This window comes from Rhipicephalus microplus, chromosome 8 (genome assembly GCF_043290135.1).
Source record: "Rhipicephalus microplus isolate Deutch F79 chromosome 8, USDA_Rmic, whole genome shotgun sequence".
NCBI lineage: Eukaryota > Metazoa > Arthropoda > Arachnida > Ixodida > Ixodidae > Rhipicephalus > Rhipicephalus microplus.
The window spans coordinates 3,248,106-3,268,328 of NC_134707.1; the positions used below are offsets into that span (position 1 = coordinate 3,248,106).

At 45.0% G+C, this 20,223-nt stretch overlaps 1 protein-coding gene across 3 annotated transcripts in view; it reads right to left on the reverse strand.

The window, feature by feature from the left end:
- Window positions 1-20,223, reverse strand: part of LOC119163948 (Gustatory receptor 68a) — a 93,924-nt gene that overhangs the window by 41,809 nt on the left and 31,892 nt on the right. For 2 of the 3 annotated variants that reach the window (XR_012885436.1, XM_075870770.1), the window contains exons 3-7: window positions 13,884-14,146; window positions 10,628-10,893; window positions 6,760-7,015; window positions 5,746-5,814; window positions 3,661-3,750 (exon numbers count right to left, since the gene is read on the reverse strand). Coding sequence is in view for 1 of the 3 variants with exons in the window: in XM_075870770.1 (XP_075726885.1) it covers window positions 3,661-3,750; window positions 5,746-5,814; window positions 6,760-7,015; window positions 10,628-10,893; window positions 13,884-14,146 (944 nt within the window). In the remaining 2 variants the exon portion in view is untranslated. Of the gene's footprint in view, window positions 1-3,660; window positions 3,780-5,745; window positions 5,815-6,759; window positions 7,016-10,627; window positions 10,894-13,883; window positions 14,147-20,223 lie in introns of all 3 variants that reach the window. The other variant, XR_012885437.1, reaches the window with a different exon arrangement.

Here is a 20,223-nt window from a genome sequence, read left to right on the forward strand (position 1 = left end):
TGAGATTGAAACTACGGCGGTGCGCATGGGCAGCGGGTGATAGCATTATTATATACATTACCCTTTTCTCAATAAAGCTTTCAGTTGACAGTAGTGCTGGTGTCGTTCTCTCTTTGTCTCTGTGACAGTGTGCGCTAAAGATAAGTTATTATGCATTCATACTAACTAGCTTGTCTAGCAGTATTACTCCAGTTGGTCTCTTAAAGTTACACCTATCATTTTCCTTTCCATCGCTCACTGCACCATTCTCAGTTGAAGTTGAACCCTCTTTGAGCCCGCAGGTTTCTGCCCCCTTGGTAAGTACCGGCAGATGCAGCTTTTCCTCTTGAGGGTTAGTGACAGATTACTATTCATGATTTGAGTTGCCAAGCGTGATCCACCCCATCTTTATTCTTCTAGTTATTTCACTTTCATGGATTGGCTTCGCGATTACTACCTGTACTAAATAGACATATTCCGTTACAACTTCCAGCGTCTGTCTCCCTATCTCAAAGTGCTGTTTTCTGCCGAAAGTGTTGCACATTACTTTATTTGGTGCATATTAATTTTCAGACCTAGTCTTCTGCTTTCCGTGTCCAGTTCAGTAATCATGAGCTGTAATTCGTTCCCTGGGTTACTCATCAAGGCAATGTCATCAGCGAATATTGCAAGTTACTAAAATACTTTCCCTTTAAATATTATCCCTAACTTTTCCCTATCTTGGGTCCTGAAAAACCTGTAAACACGCAGTGAATGGCATTGGAGAGATCATGTACGTTTCTCTGCGTTACACCCTTCTTTATTGAGATTCTATCGTTTTTTTATGGGGAACTATGGTGGCTGAGGATCCACTGTAGATTTCTTCCAGTATGCTTATGTACGGTTCTTCGATGCCCTTATTCCGCAGTGCCTGCGTTACTGCTGATGTCTCGACTGAGTCAAACGCCTGCTCGTAATCTATGAAGGCTACGTATAGGAGCTGGTTGTATTCCGCACATTTCTCCATTACCTAATTGATAGTATGAATATGGTCTACTATTGAGTAGCCTGTTCTGCTTGGTCCTTTGGTTGATTGAACTCTAATGTCGCCTTAATTCTATTAGCTATTGTATTTGTGTATATATTACAGATTAACTGACAGTAAGCTAATCGGCCACTAATAATTGAAGTCCTTAGCATCTCCTTTCTTATGGATTAAAATGATGTTGGCGCTCTTCCAAGATTCTGGTACTCTTCCCGTCAAAGACACTTCGTATATAAGTTGGTCAGTTAAGAGATGCAGGTTGTCTCTATGTTGCTTCTAGGTCGTCTCAGTGAACAGAGAAACTTGACGATTCTGAAGAATCTGATTCCTTCTATGTTCTTTCTAGGTGACGCCAAGAGATGCAGGTTGTCGCTAAATTGCTTCTAGGTCGTCCCAGTGAACAGTGAAACTGGACAATTCTGAAGACTAATATGGTTTCCTCTAGGTTCATTCTAGATGACGCTAAGAGATGCAGGTTGTCGCTAAATTGCTTTTATGACGTCTCAGTGAACCGTGAAACTGGACATTTCTGAAGACTAGTCAGATTCCTTCTATGTTCTTTCTAGGTGATGCTCAGAGATGCAGGTTGTCGCTAAATTGCTTCTAGGTCGTCCCAGTGAACAGTGAAACTGGACGATTCTGAAGACTAATATGGTTTCCTCTAGGTTCATTCTAGGTGACGCTAAGAGATGCAGGTTGTCGCTAAATTGCTTTTATGACGTCTCAGTGAACCGTGAAACTGGACGTTTCTGAAGACTAGTCAGATTCCTTCTATGTTCTTTCTAGGTGATGCTCAGAGATGCAGGTTGTCGCTAAATTGCTTCTAGGTCGTCCCAGTGAACAGTGAAACTGGACGATTCTGAAGACTAATATGGTTTCCTCTATGTTCATTCTAGGTGACGCTAAGAGATGCAGGTTGTCGCTAAATTGCTTTAATGATGTCTCAGTGAACCGTGAAACTGGACGTTTCTGAAGACTAGTCAGATTCCTCCTATGTTCTTTCTAGGTGATGCTCAGAGATGCAGGTTGTCGCTAAATTACTTTTATGACGTCTCAGTGAACAGTGAAACTGGACGTTTCTGAATACTAGTTGGATTCCTTCTATGTTCTTTCTAGGTGATGCTAAGCAATGCAGGTTGTCGCTAAGTTGCTTCTAGGTCATCCCAGTGAACAGAGAAACTGGACGATTCTGAAGACTAATCTGGTTTCTTCTAGTTTCTTTCTAGGTGATGCTAAGAGGTGCAGGTTGTCTCTAAGTTGCTTTTAGGTCGTCCCAGTAAACAGTTAAACTGGATGTATCTGAAGACTAATCTGGTTTCTCCAGGTTCTTTCTATGTGATGCTTTCTAGGTTGTCTCTAAATTGCTTCCAGGTTGTTTCAATGAACAGTGAAAGTGGATGATTCTGAAGACAAATCTAGTTGCTTCCAGGTTGTTTCTAGGTTGCAGCACGGTGAAATCGACTGTTTCTAGGTTGCTTCTAGGGCTTTGCTAGGCCCTAGTTGATGCTAGGTTGTTTGTACGTTGATTCTCAGCACAGAACGTTTTAAGGCCTCTTCTCATTGAATGTGCATTTTGAGTTAAACCACGCAGTCACGGACACGTCACGGCCAAGTCATCATACGCTTTCCAATTCTTTGAAGCCCTTCTTGCAGCCACTGGTGCCTTTCACGGCACCTAGTATTGTCTAGATGTATGGTCTTCGTCACTTCACAGCCATTCGTTGGGCTAACTGTTACTTTCTTCTATTTTTGTGGAACTTGCGTGAAAAGGGATTCACTTATTTTCTGAGGCACAAGCCCATTTATGATAGTTTTCTGACAGTCCACAAAACTTTTCTGTGGCAAAGACGTTTAGTTGGGCTAACTTTATTTTAAGTAGACCAGTGGCCTACTAGTCCACAGTTGGCTTACTCAATTTCTGTGGTGCATACGATGATGATAGTTTTGGTACAGGGTGAAAAAGCAACAACTCGCTACACAACTTCACAGTACAAATTCCGGCAGGCATTGTGAAAATCGATTTCGTGCAAAGAAGTCCCCGAAAAGCAGACTGGATTTCTCTCTTTGAACCAAGCATTGCGAAGTGGATTGTTCTCTCTACCAGCCACACTGGTGCGCATAGGTCATGAGTCGTCTCATTCAGACTGACAGGTTATTGTCTGACGGGTCGTGATGATTGGTGAGCTTAAGTCCGAGTGAGTCTGTTTGTTACTTAAGTGTGCACCGTTTTTGATTCTCATCACATCAATGTGTGTAATTTAAACTCATGTATTTACATCATATTGAACATTGGCTTTAGCGGCCAGATTCATAGCAACATGGCGAGGTTATCTTAACTATTGGTGCATACAAGCTGTGATTAAAATAACGAGATATCGCGTTTTAGTCTGTCAGCCCTGTACTTACAATATGCATGGTCAGCATGTGGCAGCGAATGATCTCTGATCTGATAATAATGACTTGCCAATAAGAAAGGCTTAACTGTGACATGTGGATCTCTTTGCTGACTGCACAACGTGCGCAGAAACACAAGACAATTAAAAACGTAGATCTCTACAGTGTGTGGTATCTGCATTTTTTTTTATATACACACAGACTCCTAAACAAAGATCTTTTATTCCTGTAGCAAAAGACAGGCAGTTGCATTCATTACTCACGTCAGCGAATGTCGATAGGTCAACCACAAAGAATCCGCAGCCCGTGAACCTGAGGTCGTCATGCTTCATGCTGTTTAGCATCATTCGCAGCTGCGAATAAGAGTGTCCAGTGGCATTATCTGTCACAGATCGTGACGTTGTGAAAAGATCTGTCAGTGCTGCTTTATCTAAAAAACAGGAAAATGTCGAGGCCAACTACGATGCGGCAAATACTAAAATGCATGCAAACAGGATTCATCACTGACTTTTCACTGTATGCAGATTGATGTACGTGTTAACCTGCACCAACTTTTATGGACACCTATCCTGGAAGATTCAAAGCTGTCATTAAGGTTGGACGGCTGTAGTAACCAACTAAAGCACAATAACACAACGTGAGCAGAAAGACACACATATAACTGAATGCTTATTTCACAAAACAAAATACAAATAAGTAGACCTTTGTTCTTCATCATTTATAACTGTGCATGTTGCCTTTTAGCTGTTTATACACCACTCATTCTTGTCATGGTGTTTAACAATATATTAGGTATATAAATTATTGTTTTCATAAGAACATTGCTATATTTACACTACATTTTATGAATAAACAGCTACCGTATTTACTCGCATAATCCTCACACTTTTTTTGCTGGAAAACCGATTAAAAGTTTGGGAGTGCAAGAATTACGCGGGAAAAACTTTCTACGAAAACCTATGTACAGAGCGAAAAAGAAAACGAAGTGGCCGCAAATCGGGATTCTCACACCAGCAACTAACAGCAAGCTTTAAGAAGTACTAATTAAAACTTACCTCAACAACAAAAGCAGAGATTCAACACAAGACAAGATTTATTAGAGACGCAAAAATTGGAAGCAAATAGTCGAGACTTAGAATACCATACGCAAAGCTTGCGGTCGTGGCGGGCATAACGGTAGCGTTCGTCGCTCAACAGGAGCCCTCAAAAGGTAAGCGTGGGATGTCAGTATTGGGTTGATGGCTATTTAACAGAATTGCCCGCAGTTTCCTTCTGAAGAAATAAAGTTTACCATCAATCCCAGTTTTAGGCACACGGCAGGCCCAACGCGCCTTGATGGCTTTAAGCTGCCGTCCCCAGTAGCGAACACAAAACTTGTAGACTCCGAAGGGCCTACCAGCAGCTCTGTTGCCGTTGTTTAGTGCACGATCTATCACTTGCAACTTGAAAGCAGCCGTACAGAATCAGCATCGCCTCATAACGTGACAAGATTACCGACACAACATACAAAACACGCCGCAACACGCACTGGCCACTTTGCCTTGGCTTGGCTTGGATTGAATCCACGTGCAATAAGAGCAGACGACATTATTGCAGCAGTTTTTGGGGGTGCGATAATCACGCGAGGGAAAAAAAATTGTATTTTTGTTGGGCGATGTGGGGGGTGCGAGAATTATGCGAGTGCGAGGATTACGTGAGTAAATACGGTATATCATCGGAAGGATGTTCCCCTTGAAGAAAATCTAAGATGCCGTAGCCTCTCAAAACAACTCTAAACAAGAGTGCTTAATAAATCTATGATGACAAATTATTATTTCAGAACCTATGCCGAAGAGACAAAGCTCTCACAAAATGGCTTCTGACAGTTGTTTAAGAAATGCGTGAGCATTCACCGCTGATTGTGAATAGACACTCGCAAGTTTAAGTGATTTAATAAAGATCGCTAACAATTTGTTAGCTGGCAGAACTCGGCAAAAAGCCAGGAGTATGGCCTGATGCATGCCATGAAAGCAGTCGGTGTGCGTGGCTGTTGCTTATTTATTCAGTTCTTTGAAGTCCCTGCTCTTGTTTACGTCACTTCTATGGTGTTTTTTTTTTTTTTTTTCTGGTCAGCATGGGGTATGAGCCGCCTCTTCTAGCCTCTTCCTGTCTGCCCCGGTGTACATCCTATTATGATCACGAACAACAGCTCTCTATGTACTCTGTTTGAATGGGCTGCCATCCGTAAGCTTTATTATGTGACCCCCCAAAGCCTTTCCTCCTGGACACGAAAACATTTGTAGCGCGACCACGCCGACGTCCACACAGACAGCTTTGCCGTAGAAATAATGCAAGAGAACAGCACACACCTGGGCTAAAAGGTCATCAGAGTAATTTGCCATAGACACTCCTTGCACTGCGCTTCGCAACTCGATCACCTGAAACACAACATTACGTGCCATTTATTAAGATCGCAATAGCTTTGGTATCTTCGTGTCTAAAAGCCCATCAATATGTATGTGTTATGTTTTCTTATATTGCAACCATAACACTGCTCGCTTTAAATATAGATGGGTCTTAATAGTAAACATTTCACTTTACTGTCAGCATTATGACTCTGTCAACTTTAAAATACTGCTAACTGCTTTATGGCGGTCCCGGCAAGAATGGCGTTGTAATTCCAGAGGTAAAACGCAACAGTGGTCTCAGTTCGACGTCTATTGAACTGATTCCGCCACGTGACTTCTTCAAATAATTAAGAAAATATTAAAGAGAGGCTGCTGAAAATGGGATGATTATAAAACCAGTACTTTCAAGGACCACGGAGAAGACGTAAGATAGAGGTATCCCTATGCTGCTTGAAAACAGGGCGGTAGTACCAAGCACTATACGAAGGGGTAGACGGGTTGTGAAGAGGGGGAGGAGGAAGAAACAAGACCCTAGAGTTTAAGGCGCTAAATTTTTCAAAGCAGTCGGGTTTGGAAACAGTGAAATAAGCGGATAAAAATAACCAGGAAGAAGTTATGTGATCGATGGCTAACACAGGAGTAAAGTTCACTAAATTAGAGTTAGGTGGCGTGAGCCGCCGCCCGATCAAAAGGTCCATGAAGTACGCTCGCTTCCAGCAAACAGTGACACTTGGAATTCCGAGAGGAGAGAGCAAGAGACGGTCGCCGCAACCGTGTATGTGAAAGAAAGTTTTGAAAAGTGGCAAAATGACAAGTTTAAATATAGAGATCATACTCTTCTTGCACAAATGCACAGAGCAATAAGGTGGATAACCAAAGTGCAAAATAAAATAATAGCATGAAATCAGGTCGTACATGACTAGAGTTAACATAATTTCGATTGCACCCAGTGGAAAGAAAACCGAACAATCTTACAGCGGCCTTCATGCGATGCGTGGTGATGGTGGGCAGCAGTACGCTGAGCCAGTGCAGCGACCCGAAGAAGAAGAAGAAGAGGCGCACTCTGAACTCCAGCTCCGGAATGATGGTGTAGTAAGCGGCCGCGCACAGAATGGCCACACTGTAGGCGTACGCGTACAGCAGGCTTGGACCAAGTAGCGAGCTGGCAAGGTCGACGCAATTTTTCAGCAGCGCCAGCTGGACACGCATGTGATCCACCAGGAGCACTTTTCTGTGGTGTCGTTAAAATGAAACAATAAATCCCTTTGGATTAAAAAGTCACAGCTTTGCCACAAAGGCAAAGCAATAAATGCAATAGCAATGAATTTGAAGGTCCCACGTAGAGTGGCAAGCAGATCAAAACATGGCCCGCGTTTTTCACGCACAAATAACGCACAAAACGTACTCACAGGTACCGATGAATACGAATGAGCGTATCAGTTGTTACTTCTCTGTGTCTGAAAAGTGCGCCCTTTTTGCAAACGGAAACTGTGCAACAATCACCGTGATTTTCGTGCAACCTGTAACTACAACAGAATCATTCCGGTGAAGGCCCAAGGCCAGCCAAGGTGTACGATTATCCCCACCACAAGATAAGCACACACGTAAACGTCCCCCCTGCCTGCTTCCCGTGGGACAAAGTACGCGTGGGAGATGAGAGCGTGCCCCGCCATGTCATGACGATGTGTCGACGTGCGCTCATTGCACCATCTTGCTGGTAATGCTGAAAACACGATAGTTCCCCCGAGATGCCCATCACCAACAACAGTAAGTGGTAGATATAAATAGCTTGCCGTTTGAATGTTGAAGCAGGTGCTCCTTCGTGGTTAAGTGGCTAACGGCTTGCACAAACCATTAGGAGATACGACGTTCGATTCCACGTGCCAGTCTTTTTCTGGATAACATTTAATTCTTGCGTTTTCTCTCTCTCACACACACACACACACACACACACACACACACACACACACACACACACACGCACACACGGTGAGTGGCGGCGACGCCGGCGGAAAAATCCAGCCGAGAGCGCCCATATATTTGCTATCGTAATAATAAGTTGTATTCTAAGAAATAAAATGTCCCTAATTTCACCATCGTATAAGTTTATTCAAACAGGAGAAAATAAGGATCAGAGTTCCATCCTTAAATTTCACGCCGAAATCACCTCACGTGACGTCACAAATTTCAAAATGCATTTGTCTTTTTTTGCTGACAAAGGCTGCATTAAATTTTCTGATACCTCGAAAGTCTGTGCCCACAGTGAGTCTTACCGATTAGGAACTGTGTACGTCCCAACATAGTCAAAATCAATCACGTCATGCCTCTTGTTGCGGGAATTTCAAGATGGCATCGCTATTTGTATTTCCTTTTTGCGCGTCTTACCAAGGGTCTTCTCACTGCAAGGTTGGTTATTTGCTAACGTGCTAAAGCAATGTACTAATATCAGAAAATTCACTTTGCTTTTCGGTGTTCCTTTAAATGCGCAAAAATTACGAAGGCAAATCTATCCATCTACCATATACCCGTCCATCTATCCATTAATTTATCTATGCGTTCATGCACTGTTGCTGGAATTTTTTCGCAGCAAATCACAGTAACGCGTGATATTTGTCCATTATTCGAATACAACTTTGCTCACAATGCTCGCGTAATAACCCACCTCCAACCACACCCAGCGTACATTTTAGAGCAAAAAGGCATGGACAACAAACAAAGATATGATTAATGGCAGTTAGCTAGCACCGACTGGCTTGAGGTACTTCAAGTGAGAAACTATATGCCTCAAGTACACATTACCTCAAGTGCTCACAACGAGCCTCGAAAAGTGAGTCATGCAGGGCCAATCCGCTCGTAAACCTGCAATCCGTAGTCTGCAAGGGGGGCATTCTACCCCCCTGCACTACTCCGAAGTAGTGCAGGGGGGTAGAATGCTCGCTTTCCACACAAAAGAACCGCGGGTTTAAACTGCAGCTGTAGATGATGCTTTTTTTGTTTTTAGTGTCACTTCTTATTGTTGTACTGGTTTTCATTTCTTTCTTAAAACTAGCTTTACTTGTTATGTATTGCTACAAAAAGTGACATAAAATGCATGGGAAGTTATACAGAAGAAATATAATAGTGAGCGTAACTGGATGGATGGATGCTATGAGCGTCCCCTTTATAACGGGGTGGTGACAAGTATGCCACCAGGCTCGACAAAAAAAAAAAAACTTTTTTTCTTTTTTTTCTTTATGTTGGCCTAATGCCTCTACTTCGATAAATTCTATCTTAATGGAAAAAAGGTAAATTTTCAGCTTAAGTTCTCTGCCATTTACGGCACACTGTCCATATTTTATTTTTCCAATATTTGTTTTTGTCCTTTCTCTCTAATTTTCTGCCACCAATGCTCTAACCGTCTCTTACTTATTTCAATCGCGGGTGTGTTCAGCTTTCCATTGTTGTCCCTAAAACCCAAGGCTTCCTGTAGGCTCGTGCCCAAACGTACACCTGGGTGGATATCTCCACATTCAATCAGAACATGCTCCGCCGTTTCCTTATCTTTCCCGCAGCATGTGAATTGTTCTTCTTCTTTACTGAATCTTGCTTTATAACTACGCGTTCTAAGGCAACCCGATCTCGCTTCAAACAGTAAAGCGCTTCCCCTTGAATTATCGTAAAATGCCTCCCTCCTTATTTCATTTTTGCCTTTTCGGTAGTTACTCAAAGCCGGTTTTTTCTCCATAGCTGCCATCCAGTAAATCCTCTCCGCCTCCCTGACTTTTCCCTTAACGCTCTTTGTTGACATATGGCTCACAATACCAGCCGTATATTTACTAGTGAGTCTTCTGGTTCTTTTTCTCCACTGTGTGTCCACGCTCTTCCTATACAAATAACGGAACACCTTCTCTGCCAATTTACTCTCCTTCATATTTCTTAGCCTTTCTTCGAACCTTATTTTGCTCTGCGCTTCCCTCGCCTCAAAACCTGCCCACCCCATATCGCCCTTTACAGCCTCGTTTGTCGTCTTCCCGTGAGCACCCAACTAGTGGCTAGTGGCAGCACCACCGCACGCTAATCCACAAAAATGGGAAGTGTAGAATCCGCGGCCAATGCGAATACGAAACTCAAAATGAGGCTTCACAATTTAGGTTATTTACGTTACTTTTCGTACCAATACGTAGCATCTGAAGCTAGTTTAAAAGCTCCTATAGAGCCCCAAACATTTGCCACCAGTATTCTAAGCCTTGTCGAGGGATTCAGTGCGAAGCAACGAAGACGGGTAAAAGAAAAAAAAGGACACCAGCGTTATGCCCTCGTATTGCGCTCAAGCGGCTGAAGAGCATCCAACCCACCCAAATGTCAGTTATTTTAGACCTTCCTTAAAAGGCCAGTAAACAATCCCGAAATCCGAAAATTATTATAAAGAGAAATATGTCCGCTGTTGCTTTGCCAATATGCTGCCATAAAGATTTTGCGAATACGAGCTATATGAAGGAAGTTACAGGGGTTGGAACATCGATTCCAGCCGATTTCAAATTTTAGCGCGGCCTTGCCACCCTTCTTCCTCACAGGGAAGGCGATGCGTAGTCCGTCGCCGTGAGTCTTTTAGACTAATCGACTTGCTGCTTTCTACGCCAAGCCGTCGATCGGCGACATCGCATCACTGCGCATGAAAGGAGGATTATCGAGGTGTAGAAAAAGAGTGCAGGAATTGTTTTTTGAAATGGAGGCCCTGTGCAGCATGCGGCACTGTAATATTCTGGAAACGTGATCGCTGCAACCTTCTCTAGGAATTGCCTAGCTTCTTTGGGGGGTGTAAAGAAAAGTCGGAGCCTAATAACCGGCCCTTTAAAAGTTGCACCTGCTTTCCGGAGTGCTCCTGGAGCGCAAGCACTGGTCCAGGTTTCTGTGTATGCATCCCAGGTAGAGCGCAAGGGCCCTGGAGATGTACATGAGTAGCAGCCGAATGCTGAGGCACATGGACGTCAGGTACATGGCGCCCAGGAAGCCGTTGCTGATGACTAGGTTCATGAGGAGTGGGTTCAGTTGGCGCCCTTCTTCAATCAGCAGCACCGTGCCAAAATGCGAGTGGATGTTTAGGGCCACGTTCAGGACGATGATCGTCACCTATAGGAAGACACACATCTTGCTAAAACAGCATTTTTTTTATAGAGCCCGACTACAGAGTAGGTCTATAACATCAGCAATTTATTCTTCCACATTGTGCCTCCTATGAAGTACGAACAGCGTGAATTCAACACAGGGACACAAGAAAAGACAATGACAAGCGCCGACTAGCAACTGAATTTTATTCCACATGAAAAGAAAACACACACACAAAAAAACATTGAAAAGAAAACATGAAAAAATAAACAAATATAAATAAGGCATGCCAAGATGATCACACTCACTCTTCAAAAAAGAAAATTCTTGAATTGATAAAGAGACAGATTCCATGTTGATGCATAAGGAACCTTCTTGCGCGATATGCACGGCTTCGAGGATTTCGCGTGTGTGCTAGTCCTAGCTTATGTCTGCCAATGATTACGGTTTTCTCAAACAAGGAATGCAACCGCAGGAGCGGCAGTGAATGGCCAAAAAGCCGTCTCTAGCAAAGCGCAAATTATTGTTGTGCTCACGAAGGCGGTCATTCACATACCTTCCTGTTTGGCCTACATAGCCTCTGCCTGAAAGTGGAATACCATAGATGACATTCTTAGTGCATCCTACGTATTATTTTTCTTCACAAGACAGGTGGCACGCGAAAGATATGACAGTTTATGGGGTGCTGAAAAAAACACTTGGACACCACAATGTTGCCCTATTTTCGAAGTCACCCAACCTGCGGCCTTGGGCGACTTCGAAATCATCGAAGTCGCCCAAGGCCGTAAGTTCGAATTTTGCTAGTGACAAGTTATATTTTCGTCTACTTTTCTTTGTTCACATTACATTTTAGTCACTTCCAATATCATATCGAATATTTCTTTGGTATCATTGTCAGTTACTTCTCATAAATTTCAGATCTTTCCTTTCGTACATTGGAGTCCACGTCTGACTGTTTGAATAGTGTTTTTTTTTCTTTTTAAGTATATTCATGCACTACAAAGACGTGACTGATATAAAGTTTTGTTTTTTTTTTCTGATGGAGCCCCCTATGCGTTCCCAGTGAGTTGACACATAGGCTTGGAACAACAACTCTGCATTTCAAAATCCGCGTTCAGATTTCAGTACTTCAACCATTTGTATCAACTTGTTTCTTGAAACGTGACGCGCTAAACCGCCCGCAGAAGTGAGCAACGTAAGAAATATGGGAAGGGCCAACGTTCGCTGACATTTTGTTTTCCCCCGCTTCAATCATCCATCGTAGCAAACAGCGCGAAAAACTATTTGGCCTTCTGATGCGATAGTGGGACATAAGCAGCGACTGCCGCGGCGAAGGCCATTTGCTGCACTCTCGTAGCGTTATCAAACCTCTGTAAAGGAAAGACAAGAGAACTTCTTTCTCCTGCGTCCATCTTGTTTTTTGTGCTGTTTGCTACAATGAATCTACACCAACTGGCCCATCTCTCTGCACTTTTGTTCCAATCATCATCGTCGCGGCCCTTGTGGGAGACTAAATTTCGTAGCTGTGCAGCAAAGGTGGGTTTCAGACAGCTGCTCTAACTGCTCTGACTGATCATTTGTCACCTGCCCTTGACGTGGTGTGATCTCTCCAGATATATTGCAACCAATGAAGTTCTCCAACTAGAGGGAACTCTGACAGTAGTGTCTATAGGGGCTGCAACGCACGGCACTTCAGCGAGCATAGAAATGATGGACAGTAGACAGATTTGCCTAATTTTCGTACTTTCGGCTACAGTTGATTCCGCGTTGCATGAAGTTGCTTTGTCACAAAACGACGATCATCATGTGTTCAGCAGTTGCACTTCGCTATCTTCATCTTTCAGGCTAACCATTTCAAATCGGGTCCCGAAGTTCAGAACGATTTCGTTCTTTCCTTCAAAACAAAACCAACACACAGCAATAAGCTAAGCCACAAGTGCGATTCAAGGCCAGGAAGTACAAAGACTAGGCAATCCGTGTACTACCCATCATTCCCATCATAGAGTTAATATACAGATTCTGTATATTGAATCTATAATTATCATGGTTACTAAACGATAGCAGTGCCACAGTGCCCTCTAGTTAATTTTAGGAAACTCCATGCCACCACCTTTGTATATTCCCCAAAACACTCTGCCACCTTCCCGTTTCATAGTTACGCCAGCCATTTCACGTTCCGTTGCACGGTCGGTGGTCTTTAGCTTCTCTTCGAGTTCATTTATATATTTTCCATGTTATGAGTGGCAAAATACAACGGTTGTGCACTTTGTGTTTTATTGATAGAAGGAATATAATTTGTGGGATTTTACTTTCCAAAATGTTTATGAGGGACGCCATAGGGGAAGATTCCAGGAATTTCCACAACCTAATGCTCTTTAACGTGCGCCTAAATTTTAGGTCACGGGCCTCAACCACCACGTCCTGGATTCACTGCCGAGTGACTGCAGTGGCAAGCTAGGGGTCATGAGTTAGATGTTTGCCGTATGCGCACAATACCACCGTTAATCTTCAGCTTATGTGCGTGTTTTTTTATCTGAGAATATCTGCTTTATTAATATTTGTTCTTGGTAGGCGGATGTCCTGGTGATTCAAAATTTTGCCGTAAGCACACCTAGCTTGATCTCTTGACGAGGACAGCAATCACTGTGTTCAAAACAAAACTCTTCATTTAGGCGAACCCGAGAAGCAAAAAGCCGGTCTACAGTAATGCACACTTATAGTGGCGAGCAGAGCATTGGCCGTCGATATACTGACAAATGGCAAGGCGCGTCGGCCTTTACACATGTGCTATCGTGGATTCCGGTGTTACCGCTGGTGGCAGCGTAAGCGCTTGAATAAACTAGGCGTCCTGCACGCGATCTTAAACAAAAGCGAAGCTTCTGAAACACTGCGGTGCCGTCTGCGCGGAGCGTTGCAGACAGTCTTTGCGGGTAAAACCTGTACACATCAAGATAACACGTGTACGAAGTCCATGCCTCGATCCTCAAGTCCATGCCTCGATCGGTTCAACTTACCTGGAACATGACCATAGCCCACGCAAAGCGCACCGTCTTACGCTGCACATAGGGGGGCACAGCAGTGTGCACCTCGATGCGAGCGCATATACGCAAGAGCTCGACAAACTTGGGCGCCTGGACGAATAGGAGTGCGTTGTTCAGCACCGCCTCCACGTGCAGCGCCGCCATGAAGGTGATGAAGATGGTCTTGTTCAGCCGGTCCGTGTCCTTCATGGTGTGCTTGTGCCGCTCCGAGTCCACAAACAGGGCCAGACCGATTCCTGCGTTTGAGCGCAGCCATCTCTTTTTGTATATAAATATAGCATGGTTAATTCAATCAATCAATCATAAATCAGTTACAGAGTACAGTGTAGACATGTGAGGGACAGAGTAGGCATGAATGCCTGAGAAGATGCCGTAAACCGCCCCAGTCAATAAGGCAAATAAGGAGCAGCAATTAATGTACCTATGTTGAAAGTTAAAACAATATAAAACAAAGAAGTAGCGACTGTTTCACAATATATATATATATATATATATATATATATATATATATATATATATATATATATATATATATATATATATATATATAACAGTTCATAAAACATCGTTAGAAAAACACTTACACTTCTCAACCAATCAGCAAAAATTAGTTTTTTTTTCAAAGACGCAAAAAAAGGAATGTGCACAAATACTACTTTTTAAATAACAGCCAAGCCACAACAACTCACTAAAAAATGCAACAGATATTTATACACGTCAACTTTAACTTGTATTCGTTTTAGAATGCTAAATAGGACAAACGAATGAGAGACCGATAAACAAACCTCAGTCCTGTCGCATTTCATCTGCTCATTCATTTTTGGGCTCATCATTTTAAGACATATCATACCCATCACAATACTCATCATCATACTCCTCATAGTAAAACAGTTAGGTAACAGTTCAGTCACCTCAACCTCATGATCTCTTATTATGGAACAAGTTACCAAAAGAAGTGGTAAATGCGGACACAAAACAATGATTTGCCCATCTTGTTAATAGCCTTGCTCCCGATTTTGAAAAAGCTGCTATATATATATATATATATATATATATATATATATATATATATATATATATATATATATATATATATATATATATATATATATATATATATATATATATATATATATTGCCACGAGGAATTGTTAAGGCGCAGTACAACGCAGACGTTGTTAAAAGAGGAACGCTGACGGCATCGCTACGACTCATGAAGCCCGCCGGAAGGCACGAGCCGGCCCAGCCTGTGCACGAGCTGCTACCGAGCAGCGGAAAAGAAGAGAAGAAGAGGACGACGAGCGTTCGCTGCTTTCTCCCAGCTACTGTGTAGTTCTTTTGGCTTTGGGCACAAGTTCGCCCTTATTAAACCTTGTAAATAGGACGTCCCGGTTGTGAGGTTGTTATATCCGTTACATTTTCTGGTGGAGGAGCTGGGTACATGATTCCGAGCCCCACGCAAGAGCGAAGTCCAAGCACTGACCAGCCGCAACCAGTGGAGCTTACACCGGTGCACCAACGAGTCAGCCGCCGTATCCGAGGAGAGTTGCCAGAATTTGGGCCACTCCCTTCTGTATCAAGGGCATCGGTGACGGAGACAAGCGCCGCCACCACCATGACGAGCCAAGTTACGCCGGCACAACTCATCGTAAGCCAACCGGTCATCCCAAAGGTGTTTCATGGTGACCCATACGAGGACGCCGAAGACTGGTTAGAGCATTTCGAGAGAGTGGGAAATCTAAATCAGTGGAACGAGGAAGGCAAGCTGCGTAACGTCTACATTGCGTTGGAAGACTCTGCACGAGTGTGGTACGAAAACCACGAGGCATCTCTGACGTCGTGGCAAGAGTTTCGGCGGCAGCTACTGAGTACGTTCGCCAACAGTGATCGCCGGGAAAAGGCGGAAGCAGCTCTCCGCACACGGATTCAACGAACGAACGAAACTGTCGCGATGTACATCGAAGACATGTCCCGCCTTTTCAAGCGAGCTGATCCTGGCATGACGGAAGACAAGAAAGTGCGCCACCTCATGCACGGGGTAAAGCAAGAATTGTTCGCGGGACTCATCCGCAATCCGCCCCGTACTGTTGCTGAGTTTCGGTCGGAAGCAACAACCATCGAAACGACGCTTCAGCAGAGAGCCCGACAGTACAACCGCGACGTAGCCGGTGCATCCGCAGGAGTCTACTCAGCAGGCGTCGTGGATAATCTTGACACATTGCGCGAGCTCGTCCGGTCTGTTGTCAGGGAAGAATTAAGGAAACTGCAGTCACCTGATGTCACCCCCGAGCTGTCTCTTGCTGAAGTTGTCCGAGACGAAATTCGACAGGCCATGCGGGAGCCGCGGAGTGATGTGCCGGCGACACGACGGGCGGTAACGTACTCCGAGGTGCTCAGGCGACCTACTCTGCACTGTTCGCCGATCGAGACACCAAGTACTTATGTGCAGACAATGCGCAGCCCGCCTGAAATCGTAGAGGCAACACGCACTCCACCTCGTGCGAGAGAGATGATGCCACGGAAGAGCGATGTGTGGCGAGATGCCACACGTAGGCCCTTGTGTTTCCACTGTGGAGAGGCTGGCCACCTGTACCGATTCTGCCGATATCGTCAAGCTGGTCTTAGGGGATTCGCCATCAATGCACCGTGTCCGCGAAACGGCGAAAGACCTTCCGAGATTGAAGAATACCTATGCTCACGTCGGGAATTTGACCCGCCTCGTCGTCATCAACCACGCTCACCATCCCCTATGCGCTACCGCTCGTCTAGCCCACGTCCCTTCCCAAGCACGTCTAGGCAGCGTTCGCCTAGCCCAAATCCGGGAAACTGAAGAGGGCGACCTGTGGAGGCGAGGCCGCTGGCGACTTGGGATGTGAAGATCCTCCACTGCGGCACGAGCCTGATAACGACGACTGTTTCCAGGTAAAGGAGTGCAGTACAGAGAAAATTACTTCAGACTTGCCGTTGGTGATTGACGGACTAGAGCTCAATGCTTTGATCGATACTGGTGCGGATTATTCTGTGATAAGTTACGAATTAGCGAAGCGACTCAAGAAAGTTCTGACCGAATGGGGTGGACCTCAAGTACGTACTGCAGGTGGTCACCTCATAACCCCTTCCGGCCGATGTACCGCAAGGGTCATGATACGGGGCTTCACTTACGTCGGTGACTTTGTCGTCCTGCCTGTGTGCTCGAGGGAAGTGATACTGGGAATGGATTTCCTACAAGCTAATGGTGCGATTATCAATTTACAGAGGTCGAGCGTGTCCTTTTCGACGGAGCAAGCTTTAAAGGTAGCACGATCAGATGAACGATGTACCACTCCACTGCGCGTCGTCGACGATGATGTGACTGTACCGCCACGGAGCAGTATAATGGTTCTCGTGCATAATGATGCATTCAGCGACTACGAGGGTGTGGCGGAGAGCAACGTGGATGTTTTCTTGAAAAGAGGCGTTTGTGTGGCACGAGGGATTATCCAGCTGCGAAACGGGTGCACAGACATCCTCTTGACGAATTTCGGTAACGAATTCCAGCACATCGCAAAAGGGACGGCAATAGCGTTTCTTCATGAGTTCTGTGAAGTGACAGAAATATGCAGTCTTGAAACGACGTCACCGAATGTGAAACTTCCATCTGATGCCTGCGACACAATATACGTAAATCCTAATCTTTCAGAGATTCAACGTCAACAGCTATACGACCTCGTGCGGGAATTTGGCAGCTGTTTCTCCAACAGTTCAAAGGTACGGCGCACGAGCATTACAAAACACAGGATCATAACGGACGAGACAACCAGGCCGGTATGCCAGCACCCGTATCGTGTTTCCCCTAAGGAAAGGGAAGTCATCAAGAAGCAGGTACGAGAAATGCTTGAAGATGATGTTATCCAGCCTTCTAACAGCCCGTGGTCATCTCCCGTGGTGCTTGTCAAGAAGGATAACACGCTACGGTTTTGTGTCGACTACAGGAAACTGAATGCTGTGACTAAACGGGATGTATATCCCCTTCCACGCATCGACGACACGTTAGATCGACTTCGGTGTGCCAAGTTCTTCTCATCACTAGATCTGAAAAGTGGATACTGGCAGATCGAGGTTGATGAACGTGATCGCGAAAAGACTGCTTTTGTTACCCCGGACGGACTTTACGAATTTAAGGCTCTCCCGTTTGGTCTCTGTTGTGCGCCGGCAACGTTCCAACGCATGATGGACACTGTGCTTTCCGGATTGAAGTGGCAGTGTTGCCTAGTGTACCTAGACGACGTGGTCATCTTCGCGGCTACATTTGAGGAGCACATCAAGCGCCTTCGGTCAGTGTTAGAGGCAATCCGTTCGGCAGATTTGACAATCAAGCCAGAGAAGTGCCGATTAGCTTTCGAAGAGCTTCGTTTTCTTGGGCATGTCGTCAGCGCCCAAGGTGTTCGCCCTGATCCTGATAAGACGGCCGCCGTCGCAAGGTTTCCGGTGCCAACAGACAAAAAGTCAGTACGGAGATTTCTAGGTCTATGTGCGTACTATAGACGATTTGTGAGAAATTTTTCAAAGATCGCAGAACCCTTAACGAGACTTACGAGAGAAGATGTGCCTTTCCAGTGGCAAAACGAGCAACAAAGCGCCTTCAACGAATTGAGAAAGAGGTTAGAAAACCCCCCGATTCTTTCTCACTTTGATGAGACAGCCGACACGGAAATACACACAGATGCCAGTAACATCGGCCTTGGATGCGTTCTAATACAGTGGCAGAAAGGTGAAGAAAAAGTGATAGCTTATGCCAGTCGGACTCTAACAAAAGCAGAGACAAACTATTCGGCCACGGAAAAAGAATGCCTTGCCGTCGTCTGGGCCATCAGTAAATTTCGGCCGTACCTATATGGTAGACCATTCAAGGCAGTCAGCGATCACCATGCACTTTGCTGGCTGGCGAACATAAAGGAACCATCTGGACGACTAGCAAGGTGGAGCCTCAGACTGCAAGAATACGATATAACCGTCGTATACCGATCTGGCAAAAAACATACCGATGCCGACTGTTTGTCACGGGCTCCTACAGACACACCACTATCAGAAGAAGACGACTTTCCGTTCGTAGGAATTGTCGAGACCACTCAAATAGCCGAACTCCAACGTACAGACAAACAATTACTCCCGCTTATCGAACACCTGCAAGGAATTGACGTACAAGTACCCCGTATATTTTCTCGAAGCCTCGCATTGTTCTGCCTCCGAGGAAACGTTCTCTACAAGAGAAACTTCAAGCCCAACCGCGAAAAGTTCCTGCTTGTCGTTCCAGCAACTATGCGACAAGAAATACTTCGAGCGTGTCACGATGAGCCCACATCTGGACATTTGGGTGTGACGCGAACGCTTGCAAGGATCAGTCTCCATTATTATTGGCCCAAGCTACTAGCTTCAGTGCAACACTACGTCAAAACATGCCGCGAGTGCCAAAGACGAAAAACACCACGTTCTAAACCAGCGGGCCTTCTACAACCTATAGATCCACCGAAAGCGCCTTTCCGCCAAGTTGGAATGGACCTCCTTGGACCCTTCCCGACATCTTTACTCGGCAAGAAATGGATCGTTGTGGCCACTGATTATTTAACTAGATACGCCGAAACAGACTCTTTGGAACGAGGAACGGCAGCAGAAGTGGCCCAATTCTTCGTACACAAAATAGTCCTGCGACATGGCGCTCCAACGGTTGTAATCACCGATCGCGGAACGGCTTTCACGGCGCAACTTTTGAAGTGCCTGCTCAACATGACTCACACTGTTCATAGGAAAACCACTGCATATCATCCTCAATGCAATGGCCTGACCGAACGCCTTAACAGAACTTTAGCGGACATGATATCCATGTATGTGGATGTCGAGCACAAAAAGTGGGACGAAATTTTACCATACGTCACTTTCGCCTACAATACGGCTGTGCAAGAGACCACCAAAATCACCCCATTTGAACTAGTTTACGGTCGTGCTGTTACCACAACACTGGATGCTATGTTACCAATAGACCAAGATGACTACCCCCCCGATCTTGACGACTTTCTACAAAGAGCGGAAGAAGCCCGCCAGTTAGCAAGATACCGAATACGCCACCAACACCGCATCGATGCCGACCGCTACAACCGAGGAAGACTTGACACGCGATATGACGTTGGCGACAAAGTGTGGATATGGACTCCAGTACGACGACGAGGCCTCTCCGAAAAACTCATTTCACGGTATTTTGGCCCCTACGAGATCGTACAGCGACACAATGACCTCGTCTACGAAGTCAAGCCTGCAGGCCACCTGCATTCGAGGCGAC